The sequence below is a fragment of the Pristiophorus japonicus genome, chromosome 13 (assembly GCF_044704955.1).
Source record: "Pristiophorus japonicus isolate sPriJap1 chromosome 13, sPriJap1.hap1, whole genome shotgun sequence".
NCBI classification, from domain to species: domain Eukaryota; kingdom Metazoa; phylum Chordata; class Chondrichthyes; family Pristiophoridae; genus Pristiophorus; species Pristiophorus japonicus.
This window is the reverse complement of record NC_091989.1, coordinates 196646506-196659156: the sequence shown is the minus strand read 5'-3', so window position 1 is coordinate 196659156 and position 12651 is coordinate 196646506. Positions and strand designations below refer to the sequence as shown.

Here is a 12651-nt window from a genome sequence, read left to right as displayed (position 1 = left end):
CGCTGCAGCTCCGCGGGTCAACGGAAGTGACGGTAGGCGGGAAAACTGAAAACCGGCTGCGTGATAAAAACATGGTTCAAATAATTGTGAGAGGGTGAGAGATAGCGCGGCATTTACATAGCGCCTTTCACCGCCTCCGGCATTTACATAGCGCCTTTCACCGCCTCCGGCATTTACATAGCGCCTTTCACCGCCTCCGGCATTTACATAGCGCCTTTCACCGCCACCTACATAGCGCCTTTCACCGGCATTTACATAGCGCCTTTCACCGCCATCGCACGTCTCAAAGCGCTTTGCAGCCAATGAATGTACAATGTAGTCAGTGCTGTAATGTAGGGTTTGCCAATTTGAGCCCACAAACAACAATGTGATCGTGACCAGATAATCTGTTTTTATAATGTTGATTGAGGGATAAATATTGGCCCCAGGACCGTGTGAGAGATGGAGGATGACAGAGAGAGAGAGAGAGTGTGTGTGAGCGAGACAGATAGATAGATAGACCGATAGAGAGAATGGGGGAAATTACACATTTTTCTTCAGACCTAGTAATTTTTAGTGGTTTCCATCAGATGTTGTGCCTCAGTGACCCTCAGCTTGCTGTGCTGCAGTTTGATGTATTCTCTACTTTCAGACCAGGGGACGGCTCAACCCCAGAATGGGTAATGATGGAGCTGCAGGGAGAGATCGAGTCTCGGCACCACTCAGGCCTGGCTGGAAACCTGATGGGAGACCTGCACTACACGAAAGAGGTAAAAGAGCCCGCAACACACCGCCCTCCCCATTCCCCCCCTCAACACACCACCCTCCTCACCCGTCAACATAACCCCCCCCCTCAACATACCCCCCCCTCAACACACCCCCCCCTCAACACACCCCCCCCCCTCAACACACCCCCCCCCCTCAACTCAACACACCGCCCTCCCCATCCCCCCCTCAACACACCGCACTCCCCATCCCCCCCTCAATACACCGCCCTCCCCATCCCCATCCCCATCCCCCCCTCAACACACCCCTCCCCCTCAACACACCGCCCCTCAACACACTGCCCCTCCTGCCCCTCAACACACTGCCCCTCCCACCCCTCAGCACGCCGCCCTCCTCGCCCCTCAATACACTGCCCTCCCCACCCCTCAACACACCACAATTTCTCCACTCATTGCTCCTCTTGTAATCTCTACATTCTCATTACACCCTCTCTCTCTCTCTGCTGCTCACCTAGGTATCTGGCAACTCATCAATTGGCTATTCTCCATGTGTGGGTCTGAACTGTGTTAGCTCACCCAACAAGAATTTGTCCATCTTAGTCTTGAACATTTCAGTTGACCCCCAGCCTCAACAGCTTTTGGGGCAGAGAGTTCCAGATTTCCAATACCTTTTCTGTGAAGAAGTGCTTTCTGACATTACCCCTGAGCAGCCTGACTCCAATTTTAAGGTTATGCCTCCTTGTTCTGGACTCCCCCCACTAGAGGGAATAGTCTCGATCTATCCAATCAACTCCTTCAATCATCTTAAACAATTGGATCACCCCTTAATCTTCTATACTCAAGGAAATACAGGCCCAGTCTGTGCAACCTGTTCTCGTAATTTAATCCTTTTAGCCCCGGTATCATTCTGGAAAATCTGCTCTGCATCCCCTCCAAGGCGATATATCATCCCTGAGGTGCGGTGCCCAGAACTGAATGCAGTATCCAGAAGGGGTCTGACCAAGGCTCTGTACAACTGAAGCATCACTTCCAGCCCCCTTAGGTAAAGGCCAACATTCCATTAGCCTTTTTAATAATTTCTGGACATGGATCCCTAAATCCCTTTGCTCCACAGCTCTTAGTTTCTCGACATTAAGAAAATATTTTGATTTGTTGTTCTCAATCTGAAGTGGATGACCTCACACTTCCCCACATTGAACTCCATTTACTATAATTTTGTCCACTCTCTGTCTGCCCCTTTGTCTCTTCCTGCTGAAGACCTCAGCTAGATTAGTCGTACATGGTCTACCCGTCACTAATCCACGCTCTCGTTGATCAGCTAATGCATGTCCGAGTCACTATCCCTGCCAGGTGTGCGTAGCTCGGTACCATACCTGGCTGCATTTGGCCATTAGTCCAGGGTGCTCCTGTTTGTTGGTTTGAGGTTCGATCCTACATCTGTTACTGGCCAGAATATCTCTACTCGATTTTGGTAATCAATAAGATTGTTTTGTCCTTCCATTTTCTGGATTGAGAAATCTCTGTGGTGCATTTAATTTGCTCTTTCCCCATCCCCAGGGAGTCCCAATACTGATAATTGGCCACCACATCCTGTATGGTAAAGTCAGCCACCTGGAGAGGCCATTTGCAGTGCTGGTAAAACAGACCGCCACAAAGGCCGGAGCCGAGAGCCCGATGGAAACCGAGGGACCTGAGCAAGGAGCGAGTGAAGCGAGCACTTCAACCTGCTACCTGATCACTGCGCTCATCAAGAAAAAAATAATCTTCAAAACCCGTCCAAAGCCCATTATTACTAATGTGCCCAAGAAGGTGTAATGGGGCCGGGGCTCCACGGTGGAGCTGTGGCTCCGGCTCCGTGGTGGGACCGGGACTCCACGGTGGAACTGTGGCTCCGCGGTGGGGCTGGGCCGAGACTCCACGATGGGTGTTTGTCCTGTCGGGACTCTTCACGAGCAGCAGATCTGCGTGACATCAACTGACTGAATACGGGATGTTAAATGGTGCAGTTTGTCTGCTTGCCCACGTCTGTTTGTGACAATCACAGAATCTTTGCAGCATTTTCTTCTGGAACGTTACCGTTGAGAAAAATGGATCCTTAAAAGATAAACCTGTGTTTAAAACAGATTTGATTACAAGCTGGTAATTTTTAATTGTATACAAATAGTAAGTATTTCCTTTTGTCAGTCTCACCTTTTCACAAACTATATTCAAAGGAGAGCAAGACATTGGGGTTTTGGGGAATTGGAGACATTCAGGGTGGGGAAATCTTTTTAGGAATAATTTACTGATTGCAGCAAAATAACTAACCAAACCTCCCATTACTGTGGCTCCACACTAACCTGTGCTGACCTGGGCCGTGTATAATAGGGGGGGGGTCTGCTCCACACTAACCTGGGCCATGTAAATGGGGACTTTTCAGAATGGCAGGCAGTGACTAGTGGGGTACCGCAAGGTTCTGTGCTGGGGCCCCAGCTGTTTACATTGTACATTAATGATTTAGACGAGGGGATTAAATGTAGTATCTCCAAATTTGCGGATGACACTAAGTTGGGTGGCAGTGTGAGCTGCGAGGAGGATGCTATGAGGCTGCAGAGTGACTTGGATAGGTTAGGTGAGTGGGCAAATGCATGGCAGATGAAGTATAATGTGGATAAATGTGAGGTTATCCACTTTGGTGGTAAAAACAGAGAGACAGACTATTATATGAATGGTGACAGATTAGGAAAAGGGGAGGTGCAAAGAGACCTGGGTGTCATGGTACATCAGTCATTGAAGGTTGGCATGCAGGTACAGCAGGCGGTTAAGAAAGCAAATGGCATGTTGGCCTTCATAGCGAGGAAATTTGAGTACAGGGGCAAGGAGGTGTTGCTACAGTTGTACAGGGCCTTGGTGAGGCCACATCTGGTGTATTGTGTACAGTTTTGGTCTCCTAACCTGAGGAAGGACATTCTTGCTATTGAGGGAGTGCAGCGAAGATTCACCAGACTGATTCCCGGGATGGTGGGACTGACCTATCAAGAAAGACTGGATCAACTGGGCTTGTATTCACTGGAGTTCAGAAGAATGAGAGGGGACCTCATAGAAACGTTTAAAATTCTGACGGGTTTGGACAGGTTGGATGCAGGAAGAATGTTCCCAATGTTGGGGAAGTCCAGAACCAGGGGACACAGTCTGAGGATAAGGGGTAAGCCATTTAGGACCGAGATGAGGAGAAACTTCTTCACCCAGAGAGTGGTGAACCTGTGGAATTCTCTACCACAGAAAGTAGTTGAGGCCAATTCACTAAATATATTCAAAAGGGAGTTAGATGAAGTCCTTACTACTCGGGGGATCAAGGGTATGGCGAGAAAGCAGGAATGGGGTACTGAAGTTTCATGTTCAGCCATGAACTCATTGAATGGCGGTGCAGGCTAGAAGGGCTGAATGGCCTACTCCTGCACCTATTTTCTATGTGTCTGCTCCACACTGTAACCTGTCCTGGGCCATCCAGAGGGAGAGAATACGACTCGAGAACTCAGTAATTTCAAAAGTTTTCCCTACAATTGCGGGAAGGGCTAACCTGAAACACCAGCATTTCTCCCTCTCCACAAACACTGCCTGACCTGCTGAGTGTCTCCACCATTTTCTGTTTCAGATTTCCAGCATCTCCAGTATTTTGTGCTTTGTAGAATGAATTGACACGGCAGAGAAATAAACGTTTTTCATTCTCGGGATGAAATATTTGTTTTTTGATCCCAATTTCCCCAATGGGTTTCGATGAGATTGAGAAGCAGTGTGTAAATCCTGACCCTGTCTGTGTAGCCTCGGCAAAATAGTTTCAGAGCAGGGTGGGGGGGGTGAGCATGATCGGGACATACTTTTTATATTGAAGGAAATAAACTCAGTTTTGATGCAAGTTTTGTTTTGCACACTCAACAGGCTACACTTACCATGTGTCACGTTTCAAATTATCTGCATTTCTAATCCAACTTTAATACAGACGAACAAATGTCGGCAATTCAGAGGGAAAAACAAAATGAACAAACATTGAGCCACAATTGGCCATTAGTTTGGCTGAAAATATGGGTTTTAAGGATTTTAAGAATGGAGAAAAAGAAAGAAAGACTTGGATTTAAATAGCGCCTTTTATGACCACTAGTCTTCGCAAAGCACTTTACAGCCAATTAAGTACTTTTGGAGTGTAGTCACTGTTGTAAGAAAGAAGAAAGGGTTTAGGGTTTAGGGAAGGGGTTTTGAATTTCAGAATTCGGGCAATTTCATAACATTTTTCAGAAAATCAAGATGTAGAATCAATTTGGGTGGAGCTAAGAAACAACAAGGGGAAGAAAACTCTTGTGGGAGTAGTTTATAGGTGCTCTATCAGTAGTTGTAATGTCAGGCAGAGGCTAAATCACAAAATTTAGAGGTGCATGTAGCACGGGTAATACAGTAATCATGGAGGTCTTCCATTTTCATATAGACTGGGCAAACCAAATTTGTAGTAATAGTGTAGAGAACAAGTTCAAGATAGTTTTCTAGATCAATATGTCAAGGAATCAGCTAGAGAACAGGCAATTTTAGATCTAGTATTGTGCAATGTGAGGCTTAATTAGTAACCTTGTAGTAAAGGTGCCTCATGGGAAGAGTGATCATAATATGATAGAATTTTGAGAGTGATTTAATTAAGTCTGAAACTAGGGTCTTGTATCTGAACAACCAAACTAAATCGGTATAAGGGGGTGGGTTGACAGGGTAGATGCTGGGAGGATGCTTCCCCTGGCAGGGGAGTCTGGAACTAGGAGTCACAGTCTCAGAATAAGGGGTGGCCATTTAGGACTGAGCTGAGGAGAAATTTCTTCATTCGGGGCTGTGAATCTTTTGGAATTCTCTACCCCAGAGAACTGTGGATGCTCAGTCGTTGTGTATATTTAAGACAGAAATTGATTGATTTTTGGATACTAACTGACTAGAAAGATATGTGGATAGGGCGGGATGGTGGAGCTAAAGTAGAAAATCAGCCATGATATTAAATGTCGGAGCAGGCTCAAAGGTCCTACTCCTGCTCCTATTTCTTCTGTTCTTATTAATTTCCTACAGATAGAGAGGAATCAGACCAGGGATTGGTACTAGGACCACTGCTTTTCTTGATGTATATCAATGAGTTGGACTTGGGTATACAGGGCACAATTTCGAAATTTTCAGATGACATAAGAACATAAGAAATAGGAACAGGAGTAGGCCATATGGCCCCTCGAGCCTGCTCCGCCATGGCTGACCCGATCATGGACTCAACTGCACTTCCCCGCCCGCTCCCCATAACCCCTTATCCCCTTATCGTTTAAGAATTATATTTCTGTCTTAACTTTATTCAATGTCCCAGTTTCCACAGCTCTCTGAGGCAGCGAATTCCACAGATTTACAACCCTCAGAGAAGAAATTTCTCCTCGTTTCTGTTTTAAATGGGCGGCCCCTTATTCTAAGATCATGCCCTCTAGTTCTAGTCTCCCCTATCAGTGGAAACATCCTCTATGCATCCACCTTGTCAAGCTCCCTCATAATCTTATACATTTCAGTAAGATCACCTCTCATTCTTCTGAATTCCAATGAGTAGAGGCCCAATCTACTCAACCTTTCCTCATAAGTCAACCCCCTCAACCCTGGAATCAACCTTGTGAACCTTCTCTGAACTGTCTCCAAAGCAAGTATAACCTTTCGTAAATATGGAAACCAAAACTGCACACAATATTCCAGGTGTGGCCTCATCAATTCCCAGTATTACTGTATCAAGACATCCCTGCTTTTATACTCCATCCCCTTTGCAATAAAGGCCAAGATACCATTGGCCTTACTGATCACTTGCTGTACCTTCATACTAACCTTTTGTGTTTCATGCACAAGTACCCCCAGGTCCCACTTTGCAATCTTTCTCCATTTAAATAATAACTAGCTCTTTGATTTTTTTTTTGCCAAAGTCTTCATCTGCCAAATTTTTGCCCACTCACTTAGTCTGTCTATGCCCTTTTGCAGATTTTTTGTGTCCTCACACATTGCTTTTCCTCCCATCCACATAAAACGTGTAAGTATAGTGAACAGTGAGGAGGATAGTGACAGATTCCAAGAAGACATGGACAGGCTGGTGGAACGGGCGATCACGTGGCGGATTAAATTTAACATAGAAAATGCAAAGTGATACATTTTGGTAGGAAATCCGATCAGCTGCTCTTCCACTTCGCTTCCTTCCCCTAGCCCACCAGGACCCTTCCCTTCCCTTCCCCTAGCCCACCAGGCCCTTTCCCTAGCCCACCGGACCCCTTCCCTTTCCCTAGCCCATCGGACCCCTTCCCTTCCCTTCCCCTAGCCCACGGGGCCCCTTCCCTTCCCTTTTCCTAGCCCACCAGACCCCTTCCCTTCCCCTAGCCCACCGGGCCCCTCCCCTACCCCATCGGGCCCCTTCCCTCCTCCTAGCCCACCGGGCCCCTTCCCCTAGCCCACCGGACCCCTTCCCTTTCACAGGCCCACGGGGCCTCTTCCCTTCCCTTTTCCTAGCCCACCAGACCCCTTCCCTTCCCCTAGCCCATCGGGCCCCTTCCCTCCCCCTAGCCCACCGGGCCCCTCCCCCTAGTCCATCGGGGCCCTCCCCCTAGCCCATTGGGCCCCTTCCCCTAGCACACCGGGCCTCTTCCCTTCCCCTAGCCCACCGGACCCCTTCCTTCCCTCCCCCTAGCCCACCGGACCCCTTCCCTTCCTCCACCGGGCCCCTTCCATTCCCCAAACCCACCGGGCCCCTTCCCTTCCCCTAGCCCACCGGACCCCTTCCTTCCCTTCCTTTAGCCCACCGGGCCCCTTCCCTTCCCTTCCCCTAGCCCACTGGACCCCTTCCTTCCCTTCCCTCCCCCTAGCCCATCGGCCCCTTCCCCTAGCACACCGGGCCCCTTCCCTTCCCCTAGCCCACCGGACCCCTTTCTTCCCTTCCCCTAGCCCACCGGACCCTTCCCTTCCCTTCCTCCCCCTAGCCCACCTGGCCCCTTCCATTCCCCAAGCCCACCGGGCCCCTTCCATTCCCCAAACCCACCGGGCCCCTTCCCTTCCCCCAGCCCACTGGACCCCTTCCTTCCCTTCCCCTAGCCCACCGGACCCCTTCCCTTCCCTTCCTCCCTCCCCCTAGCCCACCGGACCCCTTCCCTTCCACAGGCCCACGGGGCCCCTTCCCTTCCCTTTTCCTAGCCCACCAGACCCCTTCCCTTCCCCCAGCCCACCGGACCCCTTCCTTCCCTTCCTCTAGCCCACTGGGCCCCTTCCCTTCCCCTAGCTCACCGGACCCCTTCCTTCCCTTCCCTCCCCCTAGCCCACCGGGCCCCTCCCCCTAGCCCATTGGGCCCCTTCCCCGAGCCCACCGGACCCCCTTCCTTCCCTCCCCCTAGTCCACCGGACCCCTTCCCTTCCCTTCCTCCCCCTAGTCCACCAGGCCCCTTCCATTCCCCAAGCCCACCGGGCCCCTTCCATTCCCCAAACCCACCGGGCCCCTTCCCTTCCCCCAGCCCACCGGACCCCTCCCCTTCCTTCCCCTAGCCCACTGGGTCCTTCCCCTAGCCCACCGGACCCCTTCCCTTCCCTTCCTTCCCCTAGCCCACCGGGCCAACCAACTCTGAGGTTTCCCCCTGGCCTAGCCCTAAACTCACATCTTTCTCCAGTTTTTCTCTGATCTCCCCTCTTGATCTCTCTACACTCATCTGGTCCATGAGACCCACTTCCTCCTCCCTTAACCTTATTCCCACTAAACTGCTGACCACCCAACTTCCTTTTATGACTCTCATGTTAGCTGACATTGTTAACAGTCTTTGGTACGGTCCCTCTCTCCTTCAAATCCGCTGTCATCACCTCTGTCAAAAAAACAATCTTTGACCTCACTGTGCTTGCAAGTTACTGCATCTCAGAATAAGGTGTCGGACATTTAGGACTGAGATGAGGAGAAACCTCTTCACTCAGAGTGTGGTGAATCTCTGAAATTCTCTACCCTAGAGGGCTGTGGAGTATATTCAAGACAGAGTTCGATAGATTTTTGGATATTAAGGGAATCAACATTTATGGGGATAGTACAGTTGAGGTCGAAGATCAGCCATGATCTCATTGAATGGCGGAGCAGGCTTGAGAGGCCGAATGGCTTACCCCTGCTCCTAATTTATGTTCTAAAATCAAAGGTCTTTCAGATAAACAGCATCTGAGAAGGAACAGAACAATCAAAATGGGAAAAAACGGCCACAGACACGACACAAAATGACCTGTAAAATACTACGGAGGGGATCAGGGAATAGTTACTCAAAATCCAGCAGAAACAAACACACTCTCCTTCACCTTTCATTACACATGATATGAGACGGCAGCATTAACAGTGCTGTGAATCAGCCATTTCAGGTCGCTGTATCTGGTGCATCATGTCCTGATCCTCTATCTCCCTTTGATTTCCTTGTGCTAAGATGATCTTAAGATGATACAGCACATAAGACATCATTCCTGTGCCAGTTCTTTGAAAGTTGTGGATAAAGATAACTTTTAAAAGCAGACCTTGACCTGAAGGGTTGTGGTGGTTGAAGATTTTATTACATTCGCAATGGTAACTGAGGAGGCAATTCCTCGAGCCTGTTCTGCCATTCAATGAGATCATGATCTATATCTTAACTCCATCTAAGAATGTGGCAGATGGAGTATAATGGGGGAAATGTGAGGTTATTGACTTTGGTAGGAAGAATAGAAAAACAGAATATTTTTTAAATGGTGAGAAACTATTAAATGTTGGTGTTCAGAGAGATTTGGGTGTCCTCTTACAGGAAACAGAGTTAGCATGTAGGTGCAGCAAGAAATTAGGAAGGCAAATTGCAAGTTGGCCTTTATTGAAATGGGGTTGGAGTACAAAAGTAAGCTAGTCTTGCTCCAATTGTACAGGGCTTTGGTGAGACCACAGCTGGAGCACTGCACAGTTTTGGTCTCCTTATCTCAGGAAGAATAAACTTGCCTTAGAGGCAGTACAACAAAGATTCATTAGATTGATTCCTGGGATGAGAGGGTTGCCCTATGAGGAGAGACTGAGTAGATTGGGTCTATACTCTCTCGTGTTTAGAAGAATGAAAGGTGATCTCATTGAAACATATAAGATGCTGTGGGGGATTGACAGGATAGATGCTAAGAGGTTGTTTCCCCGGGCTGGAGAGTCTAAGACTAGGAGGCATAGTCTCAGGATAAGGGGTCCGCCATTTAGGACTGAGATGAGGAAGAATCTCTTCATTCAGAAGGTTGTGAATCTTTGGAATTATCTACCCCAAAGGGCTGTGAATGCTGAATTGTTGAGTATATTCAAGGCTGAGATAGATAGATATTTAGACTAAGGGAATCAAGGGATAGAATCATAAATTTATGGCACAGAAGGAGGCCATTCGACCCATTGTGTCTGCCGGCCGAAAACGTTTTTCAGCCTATGGAAATCGGGTGGGAAAGTGGAGTTGAGGTCAAAGATCAGCCATGATCCTATTGAATGGTGGAGCAGGCTCAAGGGGCCGTATGGCTCCGCTGCACTGTCGAAGCCGCAGTACTGAGGGAGTGCTGCACTATCAGAGGGGCAGTACTGAGGGAACACTGCACTGTCGGAGCGGCAGTACTGAGGGAACGCTGCACTATCGGAGCGGCAGTCCTGAGGGAGTGCTGCACTGTCAGAGGGGCAGTACTGAGGGAGCGCTGCACTGTCAGAGGGGCAGTACTGAGGGAGTGCTGCACTGTCAGAGGGGCAGTACTGAGGGAACGCTGCACTGTCAGAGCGGCAGTAATGAGGGAGTGCTGCACTGTCAGAGGGGCAGTACTGAGGGAGCGCTGCACTGGCGGGCGGGCAGTACCGTGGGAGTGCTGCACTGTTGGAGGAACAGTACTGTCGGAGTGCTGCACTGTTGGAGGGGCAGTACTGAGAGAGTGCTGCACTGTCAGATGGACAGTACTGAAGGAGTGCTGTACTGTCGGAGAGTCAGTACGGAGGGAGAGCTGCACTGTTGGAGGTGCCAATTTTCGAATAAGACATTAAGCTGAGGTCCCGTCTGCTCTCTCAGGTGGACGTAAAAGATTCTGTGGTACTATTTTGAAGAAGAGCAGGGGCGTTATTCCCGCTGCCCTGGACAATACTTATCCCTCAATCAGCATCAGTTAAACAGATTATCACATTGCTGTTGTGGGAGCTTGATGTGCGCAAATTGGCTATAGTGTTCCCTACATTACAACATTGATTATACTGCAAAAACAAGTACTTCATTAACTGTGAAGCATGTTGGACGTCCGGTGGTAGTGAAAGGCGCTATATAAATGCAAGGCTTTCTTTTTTTTAGACAAAATCCAGTGCCTGAACAGCAGCCAGAGACTTATTACTGAGAACCAGTCCTGCTGCTCAGCGCGATCATATTCCAATTTAATGCAATAGAAAGAAGTCCAGGGAGAGTCTTAAACAGCTCCATCACTGCAAATTAAATCTTATTAAAAAGTCTTGTCCAAACTGATTTAAATTTAGTGGGAGTGGATTTACAACCCGAGATCTCGCCTACTCTAAAGTGAAGCTTTTCAAGCAAATGTTAAATAGCACAAGAAAGGTTAAAGGTTTCCTTTTCATCCATCAGCTCATGTTCTGCCCTTGGACTTCATAAGAATGAGGAGTAGGCCATACGGCCCTTTGAGCCTACTCCACCATTCGAGCAAAATGCGTGAAAGAAAGCAGTGACGCCGTGAACTTGCCCTAAAATATCTCACTCACCAAACTGTTAAGAGATTTTTTAAATGTTAATTTTTTTTAAACTTCTCCTTTCTCTTTTTTTTCTCAATCCAATCTTTCTTTCCCTCTTTATTCGTCTTTCTGTTTCTGGTTTGACTCTTAATTCACCCAATTTCCTTCTCCATCGTTCCTCTGTTTCTTTCTTAATCTTTAAATCTCATTGGTTAAGAAGAGACACTGTTGGTCGTTCACCGAGGTCCCAGATGCTCTGTTGCCCTCGCCGTACCTTTATCAGCTCGCAATTCCAGCAACTCACAGGCCAAAACATTGCCGAGCTGAAGAGTGAGGGAAAAAGTCAAACTAACGGGGCTCACCGCGAGATGCCCCACTCCCGCAAAATCTGGGCCGTTATAGATAACTTTGCTGAAGGAACAGAGGGGATTAATGAGGATAGTGCAGTTGATGTGTATCTTCTTCGGCAGTCCCTCGAATCGAAGATGATTTGCTTCCACGCCAAAAAGGGATGTGTTCAATGAGTTCACAGATGTTTCAATGAAGGACCTAATATTCCAGGTCCCGAACTATATGTTGAAGGGTGGAAGATGCCTGTGCTTGGATTTTTTTAATGTGTGGTGACTGTTGCACACCAGCCACCACCTGGTCTTGACAGAGCTAGGTCTTGGTCTAGTGGCAAGGGTTAACCAAGACGACTGGAGACCAGCTCTGCTGCATGGACCTAGTGCGCGCACATATCGCAGTGTGGGCTGGGCCCGTGCTGCCCCTGGGCCCACGCCTCTTCTGGGCCCCGAAGTCACTCTTCTCCTGGCCCCAATCACATCTCTTTGCAATCTCTCGGCGCTCCTGCACCCTGACCTCGCCGCTCCTTCTGTACCTACCCACGCTCCAATCACGACCTGGGTTATGGTGACGTCCATGTCGGGGTACAATTTAGCTGACTGTGCTGTTTAGCTTCTGCTGAGGTTCAGGATGTAGCTTGCAGGATGTGTGATTCATACTTGTTGACTTATTTTTGTTGCCACATTGTGAAACGAGATAGCCAGATAATCTTGATGTGTATATGGACTTGCTAAAAGCATTCGGAAAACCACGACATAATAGACTTGTTAGCAAAATTGAAGCCCATCAGATTAACGTGGCTACATGGATATGAAATTGGCTAAGGGATAGAAAAATTGATTGCTGGGATGGGAAAGTTGTCCTAGCAAGAGG

The 12651-nt window shown here is 48.4% G+C and overlaps 1 protein-coding gene across 1 annotated transcript; it reads left to right on the top strand.

Annotated features, from left to right (window-relative positions):
* Positions 1-27: 27 nt before the first annotated feature.
* On the top strand, positions 28-2826 carry chtf8 (CTF8, chromosome transmission fidelity factor 8 homolog (S. cerevisiae)). Its single transcript, XM_070898368.1, has 3 exons — positions 28-94; positions 632-749; positions 2262-2826. The coding sequence occupies exons 1-3, from the start codon at positions 72-74 to the stop codon at positions 2517-2519; spliced, it is 399 nt and encodes a 132-aa protein (XP_070754469.1). The 5' UTR covers positions 28-71; the 3' UTR covers positions 2520-2826.
* The last annotated feature ends 9825 nt before the right edge of the window (positions 2827-12651 follow it).